General features: G+C 38.0%; 2 protein-coding genes across 8 annotated transcripts in view; one reads left to right on the forward strand and one right to left on the reverse strand.

Moving 5' to 3' along the window:
* Positions 1-17,625, reverse strand: part of ATG2B (autophagy related 2B) — a 51,773-nt gene extending 34,148 nt beyond the window's left edge. For both annotated transcript variants that reach the window (XM_062619873.1, XM_062619872.1), the window contains exons 1-11: positions 17,387-17,625; positions 13,690-13,852; positions 11,632-11,784; positions 8,671-8,773; positions 7,173-7,335; positions 6,497-6,676; positions 3,770-3,866; positions 2,554-2,736; positions 1,734-1,888; positions 934-1,045; positions 515-776 (exon numbers count right to left, since the gene is read on the reverse strand). In XM_062619873.1, coding sequence (XP_062475857.1) covers positions 515-776; positions 934-1,045; positions 1,734-1,888; positions 2,554-2,736; positions 3,770-3,866; positions 6,497-6,676; positions 7,173-7,335; positions 8,671-8,773; positions 11,632-11,784; positions 13,690-13,852; positions 17,387-17,548 — 1,733 coding nt within the window. In that variant the 5' untranslated portion in view covers positions 17,549-17,625. The remainder of the gene's footprint in view (positions 1-514; positions 777-933; positions 1,046-1,733; positions 1,889-2,553; positions 2,737-3,769; positions 3,867-6,496; positions 6,677-7,172; positions 7,336-8,670; positions 8,774-11,631; positions 11,785-13,689; positions 13,853-17,386) is intronic.
* Positions 17,350-22,002, forward strand: GSKIP (GSK3B interacting protein). 6 transcript variants are annotated; one of them, XM_062619893.1, is made up of 3 exons: positions 17,350-17,485; positions 19,304-19,562; positions 20,167-22,002. In XM_062619893.1, exons 2-3 carry the CDS (start codon positions 19,305-19,307, stop codon positions 20,326-20,328), a joined length of 420 nt encoding a protein of 139 aa, XP_062475877.1. In that variant the 5' UTR covers positions 17,350-17,485; position 19,304; the 3' UTR covers positions 20,329-22,002. The 6 variants fall into 6 exon arrangements, with proteins under 6 accessions (XP_062475877.1, XP_062475876.1, XP_062475875.1 ...); XM_062619892.1 differs by having other exon boundaries at positions 17,356-17,500; XM_062619891.1 differs by lacking the exon at positions 17,350-17,485 and adding an exon at positions 18,161-18,514.
* The last annotated feature ends 268 nt before the right edge of the window (positions 22,003-22,270 follow it).

Genomic DNA, 22,270 nt, shown 5'->3' on the forward strand with positions numbered 1-22,270 from the left:
AAGGGAAGAAACTATATACAGCCTTAAAATTTTACTTCATACCCTGCACTGGGATGGTAAAAACTGGAAAAAAAAATGATAACTAACTTTATGGTACTGCTTACACGTACTTTTTATTGCTACTGATATACTACTTTGATTCAAGTAAACCCCTCAGCTCTTTCAAGCAGAAAACCCTGTATTCGAATAAATATGATCCTGTAAAATACAGCTATTTCTGAAGAAATAATTTACTTAATGATTCTTGACTCTGTATTTCTGAGGTAGAAACTGCACCTAGTTTAATTCACCTATTGCTGAAAAGGGACAGGTTGATTTTAATGCATTTGGGTTTTTATTTTAAGAAGTCTTGGACAACAGATGTCAAAATTCAAGGCTATTTTGAAATTAACGAAGTATTCAAATGCAATTCAAATATTAAGTGATACAATTTCTATGTAAATAAACTTACTTTATTCAAATTTACTTAAAATATGTTTTTGTTAATTATATTTATTAATAAGCAAAGTTATACCTAAGGTGATCATGAGAACAAGCTTCTGCAAATACTTCTCGGAAGGACAGAAAATCTTCTGTTGAAAACTTAACTGGCTCAATCTTTTCTATTCGGGTAAAGAAATCCCGAGCCATTGGTGTCAATGGGTTAAGATTCAGTGAACTTTCAGGTGGGGGTAAAGGGTCAATATGAAGTACAGACACTGAGAAAGTTCCAACTGCCAGTCTAAAAAGAAGCTCAGGTCTGGATTCATCCACAGAAACAGATCTGGATGGAATAGCTGAAATACAAAATTAAGTTCACATAATTTTTCAGCAGTAACACATTTATAAAATCATCTTACTTTTGTTTTTCACTTCTTTTTGCCAAGTTGCTGCATAGCAATTCGTTTCCAAAATTATCTAAGGAGGAGAATGAAAATCAACATTTTTACTTACATGTCCTTCTTAAGGAAGCCTGATGAACCATGTTGGCTGTCAGCGAAGAACCTCTTGGAGGTTGTAGTTCTTGTTTATTACGATCAAGAAAATCACCCCAAGTTGGCTGAAGCTAAAAGAAAAATATATATGATGTTAAATCCAAGAAGTAGATGTTAAACTTTAGACCAAACATAAATAATAAGTTAAAGGAACACAAAAGAAAATACATGTATAAACATTACATGACATACTAGTGCTCTGCTAAGTAACACAGATATTTACTTTGGGCTACGCTTTCTAATTCTACTATTGTCTACACCCACATGTTTTTAAAGCAGAAGCTGCTCTCTCTCTTAGTCTCCTGTTTCTCTGTAAAAAGCAGAACTGTTCCCCAGCGCTTTCATTAACCAAAACATTAGAGTTGTAACAGATCTGGGAAAGATGGCAATATTGACAGCATAGTTTTTATGTTGTTTCAGAAATAATGTTATAGAACAATTTTGTACTTTTTATTGTCATTGCCTGTGTTGTCCATATTAAAAGAAAGTCCAGATGGCAAACATGCAGTTATTAAAAAGAAAATAAACCATAAAGCAACCTATATAAGCCTGAAGGCATTTGAAGACAAATACGTTCCATTTCCTGGTAACCGAACAGGTAAGAAATTTCCCAATACGACGCTCATAACAGAATTACTAAACATTTTCAGCTGTCCTAGAATTTTGCAATAGTTCTTGATATTGTTAAGAATATTTATGCAACAGTTGCAAACAAAAGTGTTCATTTGAAAAATATTTTAAAGGTAGTTAATACTATACCACTGTAGTGCTCAGTGGAGAACCTGCTGGCGTAGTTGTGTATGTACTGGTTAAAGACAGGTCTAGATCCATGGTTGGAGGGTCTCCAAGAGGTGGAAGGGAGGAAAGGCTGTGAGACATGTCCATTTCAGCCATTGAGAAGAAAACTTCTTCTTCTAGTAAGAACCACAGATAGTAAAGTGTTATTTTCTAATACAAAAAAAAACCTTTATTTTTAACAGAAACGTATCCAGAAGTTCAGAAATCTAATTGCCAGACAGATTAGGCAGCTAAATATATTATTTACAGAAGTTCCAAGTTCTCTTGACACTTCAACTAGTAGTATCTATGGACAGAGATTATTTAAAAAAAAATAAAAAATTATAACTACTAAACCAGTTAAATATTCCATTTTAATATTCAAGTTGGCATTATTTCTATAAATTCATCCACTTGCCTGTTGACAAATCAGTTTGTATTTTCACATTAAAAGTAATCACAAAAAAATTATTATAAAAGCACAAATTTGAGGGCAATGGAACTATTATTCTATCTTTAATTTCCTCAATTTTGCATTTGAAATGATGTTACATGGCATGTGTATTTACTGTGTTAACACAGCAACATATACATTACTGAACAGTTTTAATGAAATACTGAATCAAGTCTAGCCTGATACCTAAACTATTAATTTTTTATTCAACAGTACTATTAAAGCATACAGTTATTCTACATCAAAGATCTTTTGATACTTAAATTCTTAAGATTAAAAGATGAACAGTTGATTTATTTAATCTTAACAACAGGCTACTCGCTATGCTACATCATCTTTTATACTTGCCACGACTGGAAGGCGTTCTGGCACTCTCTGTCTCATAGAAGCTTTGCTCAGATGATGCCCCTGCTGACAAAGACTCTTTTCTTAAATAACGTTTCAACTCCATCTGAATCCGATATTCATCTTCCTGTTGCATTGGCCGGTTCTTCCTATCTTTACTTGATAATTCTATCCTGCTTAGGCTCTCTGAAATAAAAAAAAAAATAAAAGAAAAAAAAGGGACAGAAGCCCACTGTAATTTCCTTAACAGCACCCCAAAGAAAAATAAAAAAAAAAAAAAACTGAAATTAACCAACTCTTGTTGCTGTATAGATATGCGCATGTATAACTATATCTATACTTATCTCTTGTATGTCAAATGTGGATATACATGCATTCTGTTGTTTTGAAGATTTGACTTATCCAAAAGAGATTACTCTCTCCCTACCATTCATTAATTGCAAATCTGAAGAAAATGTTTTAAGGTCATATATGCAAATGTATTCACATATAATATCAACAGTATTTCCCTTCTCAGCACAATCTCTGAAAGATATGGCTATTAAGGAATTAATAAAATATCAGTTTGAAGATGACACATACATGACCCTTTTCCAGTTATCCAAAAAGAATTAAGAAGTCCAGTACAAAAAATATATCAGTATCATTATAAGAGTATTAAGCATTTAGCCAGGACATGACAAATCTTTTTAAAAATATACTATCTACTTTCATTAAAGTGTTGTTACATTGGGAAGAGTCCGGGGACAGGGATCTGACACAAACCAAAACACCCACATCCTGCTTCTGCAGTATTTGAAACACTGCTATTACTTTGCAAATGTGGACAAATGAACACAATTACTACCTGTTCTACATATTTTTTGCCTTTCACTAAAGCATAGGACAGAGAAGGAACCAAACTTGTGAGACAGAACCGTTTGAGCTCCTGATTTTCTCCACTTACTGTTTCCCCATTTCTTGTTCTATTATATAGCCACTTGTCAAGCCTTATTTGTTACCTGGATTTTCATTACCTGCATGTACAGTTTGCAAGTCAATAAACTGATCATAGTCTTACTCAAGAGGAGCTACAAAATTACTTTGCTAGTTTCAAATAGAAATTAATAATCATCTACCAACACAAATATTTTTTGACCTGAGGAAACCTGTTTATCTTGCAAAGTTTATTTTTTGCCTACTGTAATACATATGTAACATTTACAGAATGTTCACTTACCTGGTCCAGCAATTGCTGCCACCATGTCCAACAAAAGATGTACCTGCCTTGGCGACAGAAACAGATGTACAGAGTCTATCTGTCCATCTACATCCAACTAAAAAAGAAAAGAAAAACAGAACAACCAAACACTTTCAAGAACACTTCAAGAATTTTTGTTTAAAACTTTTTAATCAACTATTCTGATAGCAGATTTAGATGCTGTCAAGGACACACAGCCATTCCAGCAGAATTTTCCATCTTCTACGCAACAGCTGGAAACTTAATTGTGTATTGCTTCCAATCTGTAGCTTGGTAGGACAAACGCAGGTGTGTCACTGATAGTTTATTAGCTTAAAATAAATACACAATCACCTAATAGGAAAATTCAAGAATACCATTAATCTGCTAGTTGGTTAGTAATTCTAGAAGTAATCAACAATGTAAACTTAGTATTATGTATTAATTATAAAATACTGAAGTCAGAACCTTTGAAGTAGACCTTAAACTGTAAACATTCTCTTCTGGACTCATATTTTTTATATCGATGAATAAATTAATATACTTTCTTCATAAAGAGTAGGATGTTTATAGAAGTTAATTGGTTTGAGATGGCAGCCACTTATCTTTTGAGAGCAACTCAAGTTAAAATTATCTTTAAGGACTCAAATCTAGAATCCTGTACTTCCAGACAGTGGTCCCTTTGTGTTTATTATTCACTGTATTGGGTGCAGGTGTAAAGGTGTTGGCAGCAGGCTATGGCGCAAATGCAGCCTCTGCACTAAGGCACCAGGGTCTGCCCTGCGCTAGGCAGAGCTGGCTCCAACCAGCCCTGTAATGGACCCACCACAGGACACAGCTGAGCCCATCAGCAAAGCTGGTGGCGCCTCTGTGAAAATATATTTAAGAAGGCAAAATGCTGCATGGGCAGTGAGCTAAAACCAGTAAGAGAAACAATCCCGCAAACATCAAGGTCAGGAAAGAAGTAGGGGGAGAAGGGCTCCAGGTGCCAAAGCAGATGTGCCCTGAAGGAACTTTTAGCCTGTGGAGAGCCTGCACAGGAGCAGGCTCCTGGCAGGTGCTGCAGTCCGTGGAGAGAAAGCCTCACAGAAGCAGGTTCTCCTGTCAGGAACTATAATTCATGGGCACCCCATGCAGCAGCAGGTTTATCCTGCTGGACTTTAACCTGTGGAAAGGACCCCCAGTTTGTGAAGGACCACAGTGCGAGGGACCCACATGAGAGTACAGGAAAAGCACAAAGAGGAAGGAGCAGCAGAGAGGAACTGATATGAACTGGCTGCAATGCTTCAATTCTCCATCCTCCCTGCACTGCTCAAGCTGGTGAGGAAGTATAGAAGTTTGGAACATTGAAATGAAGTTGTGCCTGGGAATTAAAACTGGTGAGTGGAAGGTGATTTAGTTTGTTTCTCATCATCCAACTTTATTCTAATTCGCAATAAATTCAATCTATGTTCCCTGAGTTGAGGCTGCTGTACCCATGACAGTAACTGCTAAATTATTATCTTTATCTCAATCTCTGAGCTTTTCAGCACATTCTCTCCCCCTGTCGAGAAGTGTGAGTGAGAGCAGCTGGATGGGTATACGGCAGCCAGCCAAGGTCAACCCACCACAGTCATGGAAGGGAGGAGCGAAGGCATTCAGTGGACTGAATTTACATGAAAATATACTTTTGCTCATAAAGACTGGAAGGGAATATTTACATAAGTGGGGAAAATAAACGATCAAGTTCTGTATACTGTTTCCTACTATTTCTTCCATCCTAAGAGTTGGAAAAAAATTAAATTAAATTAAAAAAATTAAATTACTGAAGTATGTCACACTTGACATGAGCTTATATTTTGTTTACATGCTTGTAATGCCTACTCTAATAAATTTCTTCAACATAGTACAGTTTTCAGACTAAAAGTTTAACCTAGACTAAGCAATTTATCTCTGCTCTTTCCAGTCTGCATGAATTCTACCCACTAAATCAAAAAAAAAGAGGTCTTTCTTTAACTTTACGTAACATTACATCCATTCACTAGTTCAGATGTTGCTGTTATTTAGTATGACAACAGTGTTTTGCCTGTACTCAACTTGCAGAGACCACTGCTCTGCATTCTGTTATACGGAACATCTCCTATAGAACAAAAAGTAGTCTCGGTTTTGCCCTGTATAGTTTCTTTTGGCTACTTAAAAAATACATATAATGATATTAAAGTTGAAAAAAAAATAATCTGATCTTTAGAAACATCTGGACATCAGTTAATTTAAAGGTGTTAACTGCATTAACCAGTCATACTTTTGAAATAGACAGCATTTTTCTATTTCACAACACATAAAATCTGTTATTTCACTTTACAGAGGACTCAACTGAATAAACAAGAAAAGTTAAAGATTGACTAGAAATTGCTGGACATAATAAACTTTTCTACTGTAATGAACAGTAGCAGAGTGTCATGAATACAAAACAACCTTCTAAAGAGTTACTCCAATATATAAATTCAGTCTAACATAAAGGAATTCTACTTTACCAGATTTCAGTGTGCTCCTGACTTGTCTGGACACTATAAAGATGTCTTATTAGACATATTTACTGGTTTCAAACATAGAGAATCTACAACAAAAATAAGGGGATTCTTTCCTCTTGAGAATCCTACCATTGTATGCAGTAGGGAAAAAAAATAAAAAAATAAAAATTCCTACATAACTATTAATTTAGTCAAAGACCAGGAAAGCATGACTAACCTTAGCTCCAGGAAGTACTTCATTTTGCTTTAATGTTAGACTCAACTCCATTCTACCAATCAGCTTACTGATCTGAACAGGATCAGAAGGAGTAACTTCTGGCAAGTTTCTTGTTAATTGTGGATGTGGCTCATAAATGATTTTTGGATTCCAGCTAGGTGAAAGCTTTGGTTCAGTTGCCTTAAAACATTGCAGAGAAAGGAATAAGAACGTATCCCATTTCATAAAAAAGAACAAATAAACAAAACCAACAAGCATTTTAAATAATCTTAACACAAATGATCATTTTACACAAATATAAATTTCATAATGACATTAAAAGCATGTATACATCACTGTGAATGAAACACGTAAAAGGTGAAACAGACCTTTGCAAAAAAGTGGAGCAAGTTCCCACAGAACAGTGAACTGTAGGACTTCTACACATTCAAGTTGCAACCAGATTCCAGTACAACACATGGTAAAATTTACTCAGTTTTAAAGTCTCCATTTCCTTTTCCCTCAAAATCAAACAGGAAGCAATTACAAAATTTATTGAACACAGATTCAAGAAGCTGAATTTCTTTATCCTTCAGAATAAATATATAAATATATGTTATACCTTTTATATATATAAAAAATATATAAAGTATATCCTTTATTAATGTACATTCTTATATAATGTATTTAATTTTACCAGCTGTGTGGCTGAACACACTGGGGAGGACTTTGCTGATGCAGGAAACTCATCCCAGAAGAAAGAGACGCCTGAGAGCTGCAGTAACTTATGAGCAAAAGCTGTGGGCTGATGCACATTAATTCCAGAGCACTCATCCGCAGTTTCATCACAGTACGTAGTTCTAGGGAATAAAAAAAAAGAAATAAAGATGGTAGGTGCATGTAAATTGTTACATTTACCATGCCATTTAGCCTCCAAGTTTGTACATGCTCTCTCTCTCTCCGGACTATCTACAAGGCCAATAACTGTCCTGAAAGGAGAACTACCGCTCTGTTGGAATGGGTGGAAATCTTACCTTTTCTACAGGGCACTACAAGACAATTGCGACATGCTTCCGGTGTGAACATATCCCAGCACTTACATCTAATCTGACCACAAAGTGAAGGAGTCTACCAAACACATCTATACACACATTTCCATTCTGACACACACAAGTCTCACTTCAAAAATGTTTTTTTTCTAAAAATCTGCCGTCTAAAATTTTTCTGTGGTATAAAAGAAGGACTTGAAAGTTATATTGTCAAAATAAAAAATGGAAATTGAGAGAGTAGGTGCCAGTCCTGTAAAATTTCAGTGAAATTAAATTTCTTACACTGTAATACTGAAATACAGACTAAACAGTAAACTCCTAAAAAGATGCAAGTCTCCACATAATAAAATTTACGGTAGGAAAATACACCTACCTTTCTATAAAAAATAGTAACAAACAACATGCTATTTAGCAGTTTCCTTCAATCTAGTTTTTAAAGAACAGAAGAGGAACTTTGTTCTGGCACTGGACTTCCGTAAGAAAAATAATTACGATTTTACTAACATCTCTCCTGAACGTAACAACCTGAAGTTTATAAATTTTTAAACACAAATATATTTAAATTGCATTTCTCAGTAAGAATCAATTTAATTTAGCAATGATTTCAACACTTTGCAAGTAAGTATGACTACACTATCCCATAGCTCAAAAAAACACCAACTTTAAGAATGTGTACAGTATTCAAATTCAAAGTAAGTACAGAATACATGTGGGCTCTTCTCAAAGATCACAGAGGACCTAAAATCTTCCGGGTTTTTTATTTTTTCAGGACTATCATTGTCTCTGAAAATATTTAGTGTCTTGCTCAAAAGGGTCAGTTCCTTTTGTGTATCAAAGGGATTGCCTGATCTGCCAACAATATCCATTGGCGGTTGAACATCTGAGAAATTGTATTAATTTTGGAAGTAGTTATTAAGTTATCTTTGGAAAAACCATAACTCTGGTAATTTGATGGTTAAATACCTTTAGCTTACACATGTTAAGTGGAAGCTGAATGGAGAAAATGCTCACTGGCATTATAAAAAGAGGTAAGAGCTAGTGTCTAAGGACTAAGAATGTGTGTGCATGGGTAAAATATATTGCACAAGAAATAGCAAAAAGTGCCTTAGGAAAAAAAAAAAGATACACATTAGAAAAAATGTTTACCTTTCGATTCTGATTTCAAGTGCAGCTCCACTTTTAGAGTTTTCCGGCACATGTTCTATTCGCAGAACAGTATCTAAAAAGGTAACTTTCACTCTTCTTAGAACTTTAATGGCAAAACAAAAAGAGATCATGCAAGCAACAACAACTTTTATGACCAAATTTAAAACTGTCTTCCATTTTCTTTAATTTTTCAGTATTTATTTCAGTGTGAAGAGAATTTAATAATGGAACAAGACATCAAATAATGTAAACGCCTACTAAATGTCCAATATGTACACCCATACCTTGCAACGGACCTTTAATGCATGGATATTTGAACAAGTCACAACAGAAGTCAAGATTTTTTAAGGCTCAGTGTGGGCAATCCTCAAAAAAAGTTCCTGCTTCATTGGCCATTTCATCTGAACTCCTACACATTGCTTATAGCACCATGCTACGCTGGCTGAATAGTTCTATTTCTATATCTGGTTTCAAACACTTCCCTTAGCTCAGACATTTCAGCACCACGTTCTCTACTGCAAAATGCGGTCGTAACACCAGGAGGTCTCCATGGATGGATAAGGAGCTGTCGAGAAAACTCAGAAGAAAAGATTAGGTTAGAGAATGTGGAAGCAAGGACAGGTGGGCTGGGTGGAATACAGGAAGTCCAGGAAGCTAGAGATCAGGTCAGGAAAGATAACGGCGCAGTCAGAAACAAGGCCAGCCAGGGATGTCAAAGAACAAGAAGGGCTTCTATAGGTAAGTTGCAGACAAAAGAAAGCAGGGATAATGTGGGTTCTCTCCAGAAGGAAATGGGAAATCTGGCTATCCTGGATTTGGAAAAGGCTGAGGTTCTAAATTACTTCTTTGCCTCAATCTCCACCAGCAAGTGCTCTGATCACACCATTCAAGTCTTGGAAGACAAATGCAGGGACTGTCAGAATGAAGACCTCAGGCCCACTGTAGGAGAGGACTGGGTTCAAGATCATCTTAGGAACCTGAATACACGCAAGTCCATATGACCTAATGAAATCCATCTGCAGGTCCTGAAGGAGCTGGCGAATAAAGCTGCTAAGCCACTGGCCATCGTATGTGAAAAATCATGGCAGTCAGGTGAACTTCCCAACACCTGAAAAAAGGGAAACATAACCCCCATTTCAAGAAGGGGAAAATGGAAAACCCAGGGAACTACAGACCAGTCAGTCTCACCTCTGTGCCTGGCAAAATCTTGGAGCAGATTCTCCTGGAAACCATGCCAGGGCACATGAAAAACAACAAGGTGCTTGGTGATAGCCAACATGGCTTCACTAAAGGCAAACTATGCCTGGTCAATTTGGTGGCCTTCTATGATGGGGCTACAGCACTGACAGATAAGGGCAAAGCAGTTGACATCATCTATCAGGACTTGTGCAAAATGTTTTACACAGTCCCACATGACATCCTTGTCTCTAAACTGTATTAACACAAATTCAATGGACAGACTACCGAATGGATAAGGAATTGGCTGGATGGAGGCATGCAAAGAGGTGCAATCAATGGCTCAGTGTCCAAGTGAAGACCGGTAATGAGTGGTGTCCCTCAGGGGTTGGTGCTGGGACCAATCCTGTTTAACATCTTTGTTGGCAACCTGGACAGTGGGATTGAGTGCACCCTCAGCAAGTTCGCCAATGACACCAAGCTGCATGGTTCAGTTGATATGCTTTAGGGAAGGAATGCCATCCAGAGGAACCTTGACACACTTGTGAAGTGGGCAGATGCCAACCTTATTAAGTTTAACCAAGCTAAGTGCGAGGTCCTACACCTGGGTCAGGGCAATCCCAGTCACAGCTACAGGCTGGGTAGAGAAGAGATTCAGAGCAGCCCTGTAGAGAAGGACTTGGGGGTGTTGGTTGACGAGAAAATGAAGATGAGCCAGCAATGTGCACTTGCAGCCCAGAAAGCCAACCGTATCCTGGGCTGCACCAAAAGGAATTTGACCAGCAGGTCAAATGAGGTGATCCTGCCCCTCTACTCTGCTCTCGTGATACCTCACATGGAGTACTATGTGGCGTTCTGGTGTCCTCAAGAAGGACATGTCCTATAAGAAGGACATGGAGCTCTTGGAGCAAGTCCAGAGGAGGGACACAAGGATAATAAGGGGGCTCAAGCACCTCCTGAATAAAGACAGGCTGAGAAAGTTGGGGCTGTTCAGCCTGGAGAAGAGAAGGCTGCATGGTGACCTCATTGCGGCCTTCCAGTATCTAGAGGGGGCCTATAAGGGTGCCAGAAGACATCAGGGACTGCAGCAATAGGATAAGGGGTAATGGGTTTAAACTTAAACAGTGGAAGTTTAGATTAAATATAAGGAAGAAGCTCTTTACTGTGAGGGTGGTGAGGCACTAGAACAGGCTGTCCAAAGAAGTGGTGAATGCTCCATCCCTGGCAGTGTTCAAGGCCAGGCTGGACAGAGTCCTGGGTGACACAGTCTAGGGCGAGACATCCCTCTGCCCATGGCAGGTGGGTTGGAACTAGATGATCAGCATGGTGTGATTATTGAGATACATGTCATAACAGGTCAGCTTTGTGTAAAAATAAGTGAAACCCATTCTTTGTTTCCCCCTCAACAGCATCACTACTAAGAATCAAAGTGTGTGTAATGAACTAATTGGCACCTCCAAAACTAATGGGACCTCATCACTCTAGCACAGATTTAGCTAGATTTGTTCTAGATTGTTCTAGGTGTAAACAACTCCTGGATCTGAAGTAGGATTCATTCTGCCCACTGATGGAATTATACACATATTTTAGTAAGTAAATGGACTTTTCTCCCCCACTTCAAAAGCACAATCAATTGTCCTGCCTTCCTGTTTAAATTTACAAGTAATGCTAACAAGTAAAAATTCATGAGAGAAGTTACGGCAAATGAGATGCCATTCTGTAAAACAGAGACACAACAAATTCATTTAATCTCAAATTTTCATTCAGATCTCAATTATTTCATACCTGTTTCAATAGTTTCTGCAAATTTCTCAAGTCCTTCAAATGGCTGGGACCCTTCTCCTTGTTCATCTGTCAACTTCTGGCTAAGACATTCTTTTGCAAGCTGCATACTACTGGTCATAAAACTTGACCAATACATAGGCTCAGACCCAGATGCTGCAGAGTAAAAGAAATCTTAAAAAATCTGACTGCAAACATTTTGAAACAGTAAGGAAGAAGAAAAAAAAAAAAAACAAACAACAAACAAGAAAACAACCAAAAACATTTGGCATATCCAGAAAAGAATTTCAACAGCTTAGTAAGAAATCAAACTTTAAAATAAATTTAGCTACACTTTCTCTTTATACACTGTACTACTATAAAATTACTTTAATATATTTAGATTTTATTTCTTAGACTCTCGTATTTGAAGACTCAATATAAACAAGATAAACCAAGGACTTAGTGTAACCAATCTTTTGCACTGGTTTAAGTGAATAGCTTCTGAAGTACTTTTATTATGTTGGCATGATTTTATAGGCATAATTGGCAAAAAGAAATCAAAGAATTTACAACAACAATGACACCGCCCCCCCCCCCCCCCCCCCCAAGACTTCTTTTAAAGTTTCTTATTCCAGTTGAAACATACCCTAGATGGAAAAGACTAAACAAGGTTTAAGTTATTATCTTAGCATACTAAAACACTTTTTAAATGTCTAACACAGACCAGACATGATAAGTAGATCACAACAAAATGTGACAGCGCATCACATAATAAGCTGAAAAAGTGTTTTAGCAGTCAGATTAACTAAATTGACAGTGCATTCCTATCAGCTAACACCAAACCCATTGTGAGCAAATACTGTATAATACTGGATTAGAAAGGTTAATTGAATTCAACTGCAACACTCTAGTATAGGCAAATAAACATAAAACTAGCACATATACTAACATGTTAACAGGCAAAACATTCCAGTTTAGCATCCAGGTCTGGAAACATCCATGTGGCTATAGAAGTGTGATAAACTCAGCACTGTAGGTTTTGCTTACTGTATTATAAAACCTTGCACATCAAAGAGGACTAAATGGGTGTAAGTAAAGCTTCCTCCTAATACTAACATTCTTTCATCATTTCTTTACATCAAAGAGTAAGATAGCTCAAAATGTAATTCCAGTTAAACAAACAAGAATGAAATGCAGAGTAAATATAAGCAAGTTATTTAAGGTAACTTGCAAAAGATGGAAAATAGAGTTTATGCATTTTTTCCTCTTTTTATGATCCATTTAAGAAGTGTTTTCTTCCATCTTCTCTATACTACAGGAAAACAAAATCCTTCAGACATTCAATAAAAATTTTCTACACACTAAAATTGTACTAAATGTCCCACGTGTTGTAACAACACATCTTAACAATTTATGGAGGCTTGATAGTCAATGAAAATTTATCACCAGGACAATCTAAACTGGATCAGTTAAACTCATACTGATGCAGACAACCTAGAAGAGTTCAGCCAATCACCTAAGCACTATAATCAAAGACAATATTTAGAGTACTTAAAAGTCGTTATTTCAGACTGTGATAGACAAATAGTATTAGTTGTTCTCCAAATATAGAAGATGATGCATCTTTTACCCTAAAGTTGCCAAAGAAAGACAGAATCTCACTGTTACCCCCCTCCATCCTCTTTCACTATTGTGCTATGTTACTGCCATCAAACAGACACCTATTGATGTTGACTAACAGCAATTGGCATACAATTCCCAAAAATCCTAGCTAACAAAAACTGCCACACAGTATTATTTTCATTTCAGTATGTCTGAACAGTTTGGGAGAGGAGATACAACAGTAAGAACATTATAAACATTTTATTTAACAGAACAGCAACCATTCGATAAACACTTGACAAGCAACTGACTGACAACACCTGAAAGTTTCTTTTTTTAATATATCCTCTATCATTAATTTGTGCAAATTAAATGGCATTTTAAATAACGCTAAGAACTGACTAAAGCAAGTGTAGCATTTTGCCTCTAAAAAAAATGTAAAGAATCTCCTTTTTGAAAATTAAAAAATAAGCCTACCAAGCCTTGGTCTTGGCCTGAAGACCATCTCTAATCCTTTTACTTCTAATGCACAGTTATCCTGTAGCAATGACCCCCATGGAACAGATAAAGAAATTGATTGGATAAATCCATCTGTGACTTCCAGAGGTGCATCTGCAGACTCCAGGATCTCATTAAGACACTAGAATAAGATGATAATAATAATAATAACAATAATAATATACACATCCATAGCTTTGCATGCAACAAGTAAAATATATTGAGGCCACGAAAACAAATGGTAGTCAGAAAGACAATAAATTAGCCATTTTCAAGTATTTTGATTCCATTGTCATTTATTTTGCATTAATGACTTGGCTTTCAGCATAATACAGACTTCTCTGTGGTAGCTCTCTGTATAAGATGTATTTTTGTACCATACAAAAAAAAAAAAAAAAAAAAACCACACCAAAAAAAAAAGAACCCTGCTAGCTTACTGTTACAAATACTATGGTACTGACACAGTTAATCTGTTGCTCCTCTGGCAGTACTTGAGGAAAGCTGAACAGACTGACAGCAAAAACCTAAAAAGCATCTGGTTTCTGTGGCTAGAGTAACTTGCTAGCATGTAATTTCAATATAATACTCATGGTACATTTCTCTCTGGCACTGGAACACAACCATTTATTCACATCTTTCCATTTCTAAATCACAGTTTATTGTGTTCAATGTTGAGCACTAATTTAAAAATCAAAGCTCAGTGAACAGACCAATATTCTACACAGACTGTTCGGTTCATCCAATCCTTAATAGTGACATTAGAAATAAAACTACAAGCAAGTTGCCCTCAGTGTCATACAGATTAAGTGAAATTTATTAGAGAAGTTTTCCACTATCCTCAGAAAAGACTCACATTACATGGATTTCATAACATCCATACAGAGCAAACACATTCTTCACATTTATGTTGATGTTGGGGGGAAAAAAAAAAAAGCAAACCCCTGAAACCTGTTTGAGCCCCAATTCAAAAATGTAATTAAAACTGAAATTATTGAACAAGAACTACCTAGGCTGCTTTAAGATAAGAAGAAACAACCTAAACTACACACTAAATTTGTTCAATGGAACTTTCTAATACAACCTTCCTGTGTTGAACAGGGCCACAGATTTTACCTAAGAAAATGCATATAATTGACATCGTAAATTTGGGGGGGGGGGGAGTTGTCCATTTTAATTATATTTAAAATGTTGTTCTAATTATATAGAATAGTTTACAAATAAAAATTGCCAAAAAAAGGTTTTCAGAAAACATTTTTCATTCCTATGTCTCCAGGTGTAACTTTCTCATCATGCTAACTTGTTGCTCTGCTTATGCTCTTAATAACTTTGCTGTTAGAATTTTGTTTGCTTCCATGTTCAGTTTTTCTAGTTTCTGTTCCAAAGTCCACTCAAGCAGCAGAAAAAGACACCAACTTTAAAGAAACCAAACCAGAAGCAGTTCTGCTGGGAAATATAAGAATCAATAATCGAGATTCAGTTTCATTAAACCTGGTTTTGAGCTAAATATAAGAATTAAAGGTGCAGTAATAGCATAAGGCAAAAAAAAAACCCACATATTATTTTGCATGAAACCTGCATCTGAAAATAGCAGACATTCATTTAAATTAAGAAATAAGCCAGTTACCATATTTTAAATAAATCTGATTCATGTCTTTTTGCTACTAACATGTATGGCAATAAAAATGAATGTATTTTAATCCACTCATTTTTGAATAGAAATTTACTATCTAAAAGCAAAAATCAAGTATTCTTATAGCTAAATTACTTTATAAACAAGCCAGTTGTTCCTTGAAAGCAGCATTAGAGCATTCCAAATGAAATTTTAAAACTGAACACAATACTCCTGACAGGACTTGTTCCCACACTACTGACTGAAAGTCTCCAGGTGGAAATCAAGACAATGCTAGTAACAAAAGAACTATTCAATGTGTATTAAATTTCAGCCACAATCATGGGTTACATTTTGATTTTTCTAGACAGCCCAGGTCCCAAGAAGCAAAGAGGTTACAGTAATAATCCCAGGTATTCCTACATATCTCTAGAATCTATAAACACATACAATGTTGGCTAAAATACCTACAATGTTAAGATGAACATTAGTATTGACAAAAATATACAAGAAAATGTGTAAAAATACAGTCATCCTGGTGATTCATAGAGAACAAGCTTACAGTGACTAGTGGGGGGGGTGAGGGGAGGGTGAAAGAGCTGTAGTACTTCCATGACATCTGTTTTTGCAATCTGTCATACATGAGAAAGTCACATGCAGAGAACCTCAAACATGTCATTGTTTACAACCGAAAAATTATGATCTACGAATGGGGAAGATAAGCTGAACATTATTGTATACACATTTAATCACTATCACTGTTTAATCACATAATTCACTGTTCATTTAGTACTGGTCCATAACTGGTACTGTTTCAAAGTTTTCACATTTTAAACGATGTCACTTTGACTATGAAGAGTGGGGCGATACCCACTAGAGGGCATAATAATTCAATTCAAGCAAGACAGCCTTACTGCCTGCCTCGGAAAACAAGTTGCACACACAGCCAGCAAAGAAAAGAGGAAAACAAACAAGCAAACAACGAAAAAAACACCACACTAAACTAGTAGTAATATTGAGTATTTCTGCAGACCTATGTCTCCTGCCACTTTCACACATATTTTTGCATCATGAACTGGAAAAGCATTATTTGAAAACATCACATTCTCCCAAGTATGTTAAAAATGTAGCAGCATGGCCTAATACCAGAACATAGTATAGTAAAAATGTGTTTTGAAAGTACTCTCTAAAGCAATAAGCCTGTGTACCCAGCTCATCATCTGTGCTACCCTCGAAGTCAATGACTGACTCACAGCACCGCTTAGGGCTCCTCATGACAGTCACTTGACTGGCAGGTAGAATTCGGTAACATCGGTAATTAACCCAAGGAACTTCATGAAATATTACAAACACGGACACTGACCTTTGGATTACTACAGTAAGCTGAAAGTATGCAGAACTGTGTGTGCACAGACGCACACACATACACAGATATAAAAACACACACGAGGACTGAAAAAAAGTTTCAGCTGGTTCAAAGCACGACAGCCCATCTGCTAATCAAACTCCAGCTAAAAACAGCTTTACATTTGTCAAGTATTTTCACCATTGCAAGACTAGGTACAATTTTTAAGATATCTAGGTGGACTAAGATCAGTATAACACTGTCAGTAAGAACCGAGATACCTCCAAGACGAAGATAAAGCACAGACAGCACAAGATTACTTCATGTTATCATCATCGTATGTAGTCAGTAAACATACTCCTCAGTAACTACAGCAGCAATTTCTGGTAGTTTGCGCTACAGTAGCTCTTTCTCCCCCAAATATCAGCAGCTACTGCCTTTTCTTTTTTTAATTTTTGTTTCCTTTCTTATACTTAAAAATAACAAAAAGTGTGACTTGAAAAACATGTCCGCAGTAAATGCCTAGATTTTTTTTTTTCCCCTTTTTTAAAAAGCTAGGATAACAGAGAAGAATTATGGATGAAATGCTAATTATGGCTGTAACTTTTTACATAAAGGAGGCTGGGTACTGAAAATAAAGTGGGTGGTAGCGGGGGGCAGGGAATCAGCTGGTCCCTCAGATGCAGGAGGAACCGAGGGGGTGAGGCGACAGCATCTCTTACCCACTTATCCAGAGGGACCTGCGTCAAGGAGCCGGTGCCTTGGTAGAGATCCAGACTGAGCTGCTCTAGGCTGAGCTTTTCCTGCAAGAAGTGGCCCAGGTACCTCTGCAGCAGGTACCTGCAGGCCCTCTTCTTGATGGACTCCGAGAAAGGCCACGGCATGGCGGCTGAGCGCCGGGGGCCGTGGGGGCAGGCAGAGGGCCGGGGCCGGAGCCGGAGCTGACCCCTCCGGCGGGCGGACAGACAGAGGTGAGCAGGAGCCGCCAGGCCCAGCCTCCCCCCCACACAGCGCGAGTCACCCCAGGAGCTTCCTGCTGCCAGGCGACGCCAGCGGGCCCCCCCCCCCGCCGCCCCTCACACCACCGGCGGGGCGGCACTGCCTCCCCTCAGGGGGAAGAGGCGCCGACAGGTAGCTCCATCCTCACTCGGACACCGTCGCCGCCATCTTCTCGGCAGCCCGGGAATGCGGAGAGGGCCGCCGCGGCCACGCTCTACGCAACGAGACGCAGCGCTAAGCGGGAAGGGGGCCAGTGAACGAGCAGAATCACCCCCCAACCGCGTCAGCTCTGCACCGCCGGCGAAGACGGCCGACCGGAGCCGCGTTAGGCTGTTTGCCTCCTTCCTCTCCGCGTACCCCCCGCCTCCCACCAAACACCGTCACCGGCACCGTGACGTCCTCACGGAAATGGCGTTACCGAGAAGAGGAGGCGGGGGAGGAAGTGATCGCAGGCGGTGGGGAGTGATGGGTGTTGCATCAGAGGGGCCTCCGCTGGTGGGTGTCGCCGGGATCGCTCTGTTGACCGGCGGCGGCTGGGGCCGCCTCTCTGGTGAGCGGCCCTGAGGAAAGCGGCGGGGCGGGCTGCTCTCCGCGGGCAGCGCATCTCAGGGCGGAGCGGAGCCTTCTGACGTCGGACGGCCGTGCCTCGACTGCCTGCCGCCGGGGCTGGTAGGTGTGCTCCCGGGACGCGGCGCTCCTGGCCGCGCTCCTCGGGGCAGCGGTGCAGGCGTGATCTATGGCTGTTCTGCTGTCAGTGAATCAGAGTGATTCGCTGCTAATGAGAAACTGCGGAGATCGGTGGCCAGCTCCCCTGTTGCCTTCAGTCTTCGGAATATATGTGTAGATCCAAGGTGGTATTTGTTAGGGAATGATAAATCTCATGCATCGAACGTCTTGCGTGTTGCAGATCGGTTATAGCCAGCTCCTTTTCTATCCTGGCAGCAGCTACCAGAGCACTCAGGGCCACTTCCCAAGGAGCTTTCCCCGGTGCTGGGGCAGGCTTCCTTGTGGGGTAGGTTGGCTGAGGCCTTCTGGCCACACTGGTACCTGAGAAGCCTAATGCTGGACTCGCGGTGGTCACACCCGAAGAGTCTGTCCCTTCTTAGTAACAACAGTCCCTCACAAAGGGGAAATGTATTGACAGTTGTGCATAAAAGCTGAATAGGAGAATTGTGACTCTGAGCAGAAAGCTGGTGTTTACGTGTCTATACTCTCTGAGAACAGACTTTGTTCTAAGTTTTTCTAAAATTCACGAATAGGTTTTTATTTTTTACAGCAATTGATTTTAGTTTTTCCAGGCTACTGCATTCTGGATCAGCAAAATGCAGAATTAATTACTGCTGAATCATAACAGTCTTATACAACACAATGTGAGTTAGTTGCATAAGAAGCAACTTCAGCAATACTGATACTGCTTGTACATGCTAATGTAACTTTCTTTAGCACTTGTTCTCAGTTTGTTCATCTTGGGTTTGAGTTCTCTGGACTGTCATGAGTTCCAGAAGTCACTGTGTCTCATATTTTCCTTTTTTGGACAGTGTTAAATATGTCTGTTTAAGATATGTCTCTTTGTTTTACAGTGTTAATATATATTGAGTATAGTGGTATAATAAATCTAAAATAAATGTTTCCATATGCAGAATGGAGACCAATTGCAGTCCTGTGGAGTTGCCTAATAACACAGAGTTTGAAGAGGATCCTGATTATAGAGAATTTGAAGGAACAGATGTGAAAGATATGAGACTAGAAGCTGAAGCTGTTGTGAATGATGTTCTGTTCGCTGTCAGCAACATGTTTGTCTCGAAAACCCTTCCTTGTGCTGAGGATGTGGCATATATCAATGTGGAAACCAGGGAAAGGAACAGATACTGCCTGGAGCTCACTGAAGCAGGACTCAGGGTAAACTAATTTGTTTAAAATTTCTTAAGCCTCTGTTTTGAACAATGATTGTGTTCAAAAGATGCTTAGAAAAATACATCAACATACATGTTCCTCTTGTACTTTTGTTACAGCCTGTTCTACATGTTTTCTCCTAGCAAGTAGAACTTTAATTAGTTACTTACAGCAAAGCAAGAGGGAAACTCATGAAAACCCAGGCATTTATTTGAGACACAAAAATTGACAGCAATTTGTTACAGGTGCATGTCAGTTTTGGGGTTTCTCGGATACCCAGTTAAGTTGGTAATACAGCATGTATACAACTCTTTTTGCATCATTTGTATTTTTTATGCCATCATGTAGATGAACAACTTCTCTTCAAAGGTCATAATGATAAATGTTACTAGTATTCTGAGTTTTGGACAAAAGATATCTGAAACTGTCTAAATACTGTGTTGCCACTCAGCCACATTGTAGAAAGCTCAGATTGCAATCTGAATCCAGTATCTTTTGTTTTTACGTTACTCTACTACCCTGACTAGCAAAATTAAATGTTGTGATACCTATTTCCCATGGCAAGGAAATCCTAACCACAGAAATTTAACCAGTTATTTCTTTGTTGCAGGTAGTAGCTTATGATTTTGATCAGGCTGATGACAGATTGCAAACTCCATACCATGAAACTGTCTACTCCTTATTGGACTCTCTCAGCCCTGCATATCGAGAGGTGTTTGGGAATGCATTACTACAAAGACTAGAAGCTTTGAAGAAAGACAGTCAGTTGTGATTTACCCACATGCAAGGAAGTTTTCATCTAGAAAGAACTGTTAATATGAGGCTCCGAGATCTTTCTTACAAACGTAATCACAAGTATCTTAAGCTTCATTTTTTACATTAATATCCCATTCTTGCTAGTAATACTCTGTAACATTTTGCTACAATGGATTTGCATATATCACAGTGCTATTAAAAGCCCCTTTGATAAATAACAAGCATTTCTTAATTTTACTTTTTTGTTGTATGTGAGCAAGTTGCTTCTTACAACCTTCAAAAAATTTGGTCTCTTTTCAGAGTTATTATCCAAACTTTAAAAAAAGAGAGTGAATGTTAAATATACAAGTATTAATTTTTGTGTTTGTGCTTACTGATAGTTTTTCATATCTGCTCTTTAAAATAGAAGCTAACTACTTGCTCTACCCAAATAATGAAAAATAATTGGGAAAACTACTGTTCTGCAAAGAACAGAATTTCAGCTTAATTTGCTGCACATTTGTTAACAAGAAAGATGGTTCTTCAACAGTCAAACATTGCTTATATAGTGACAGTATTTGAGTTAAAAGCAAGCTTCAGTTTTATCTGATCAGTCCTCGTCTATAGCAACCAGCAATTTCCAAATAATAAATGAGATGTACTGCTAATATATGAATGTATTGTCTGAATTGCAAGAGTTAAGCACAGAGTTTGGATGTAATGGGCTACCTTTCCTAAATATGGTGTTATATATGCTATATATATGTATGTTATATTGTAACTGGGAGGCTTGAAAGACATTTTAGCCTGTTTACTACTCTGAATGTGTGTTTACATGATGTACAGGATATATCGAAGAGTATTTTTGCTTCAGCCTTTACTTTCTATAATACCGTACTTTGGTACTCCTGTTTTTCACATTTTATCCTTCAATTGTACAGCGTCCTCTCCTAATGAATACTATGTAAGCACTGTAATTTTAATTGCATTGTATTGGTTTGAAACCAAAGGCGGTATGAAATTTGCTAAGACTAATACAAACTGGAAGAGATAACTTGTATTTTCTACTTGCAAACTGGTACAAATCTCTTTATGAATCTATTGTTCTGCTGTAACTTTTCAAGTATGTACTGAATGGTAGACTTTTTAAAATTACAGTTGGTTAGAAATACTGTTGAACTAACATTCTGTGATTATCATACTTTTTGTATTCTTGTATTATTCAGTATTTGTGCATATTTATTTAAATAATCCCACCATGCTTTTGTAACAGGTAGGTGCAGTAGCTTTTTGGGGCCACACTTAGAGATACATCAGTTTTCATGAAGTCACAGATTCCAGTGACTTCAGTAGAGCTATATTGTCTTCTACCTGCTAAGGGTTATTTGTGTTAATTGGAGAAGCCTTGTAGTGGTTTTGTAGTAGCTTTGGGGTAGTGATGTACAGCTGTGACTGACAAGATAACTGTAGTTAGTGCTTCTGCTTTCCAGAGCTTGTTATCATTTTAGGTTGAAACTTCTGATATTAATCCTCTGCCCTAGGGTATGCTTCCATGCTGTAAAAATTGTTCATAGGCTCTCTTTTGCACACAGGTCTGTGGTATGTGGTTAGTCCTCTGTGAGGAGAATGTACTCAAATTTATATTTGAATATTTTTCCGTGCAACTAATTTACTTGATGAATTTCAGTAACTAAAGCATTAAATAAGTAAACTGGTGTGTTGTAGTTTTCTTGGGGGGAGCCATTGAAAAGGGGGATAGAGAACAACAAAGTCATCATGCCCATAAAAAAAAAAACAAAAACAAAACAAACAAATATTTAACAACCATTTGAAAACCTTTGACTGTAAACTTGTGTCTGCTGAAACTTAGTCATGGGAAAACAAGGCAGGTGATTGTAAAGAGGGACTTGGAAAGGAAGTGTTAGAAATACAAGTGGAAAAATGCCAAATTAAATGTTACATTGCTAGGATACTTTGCT

Source organism: Pezoporus occidentalis, unplaced genomic scaffold (assembly GCF_034315485.1).
Source record: "Pezoporus occidentalis ecotype Australia unplaced genomic scaffold, CSIRO_AGI_Poc_V1 ctg215, whole genome shotgun sequence".
In the NCBI taxonomy this organism is placed as follows: Eukaryota; Metazoa; Chordata; class Aves; order Psittaciformes; family Psittacidae; genus Pezoporus; species Pezoporus occidentalis.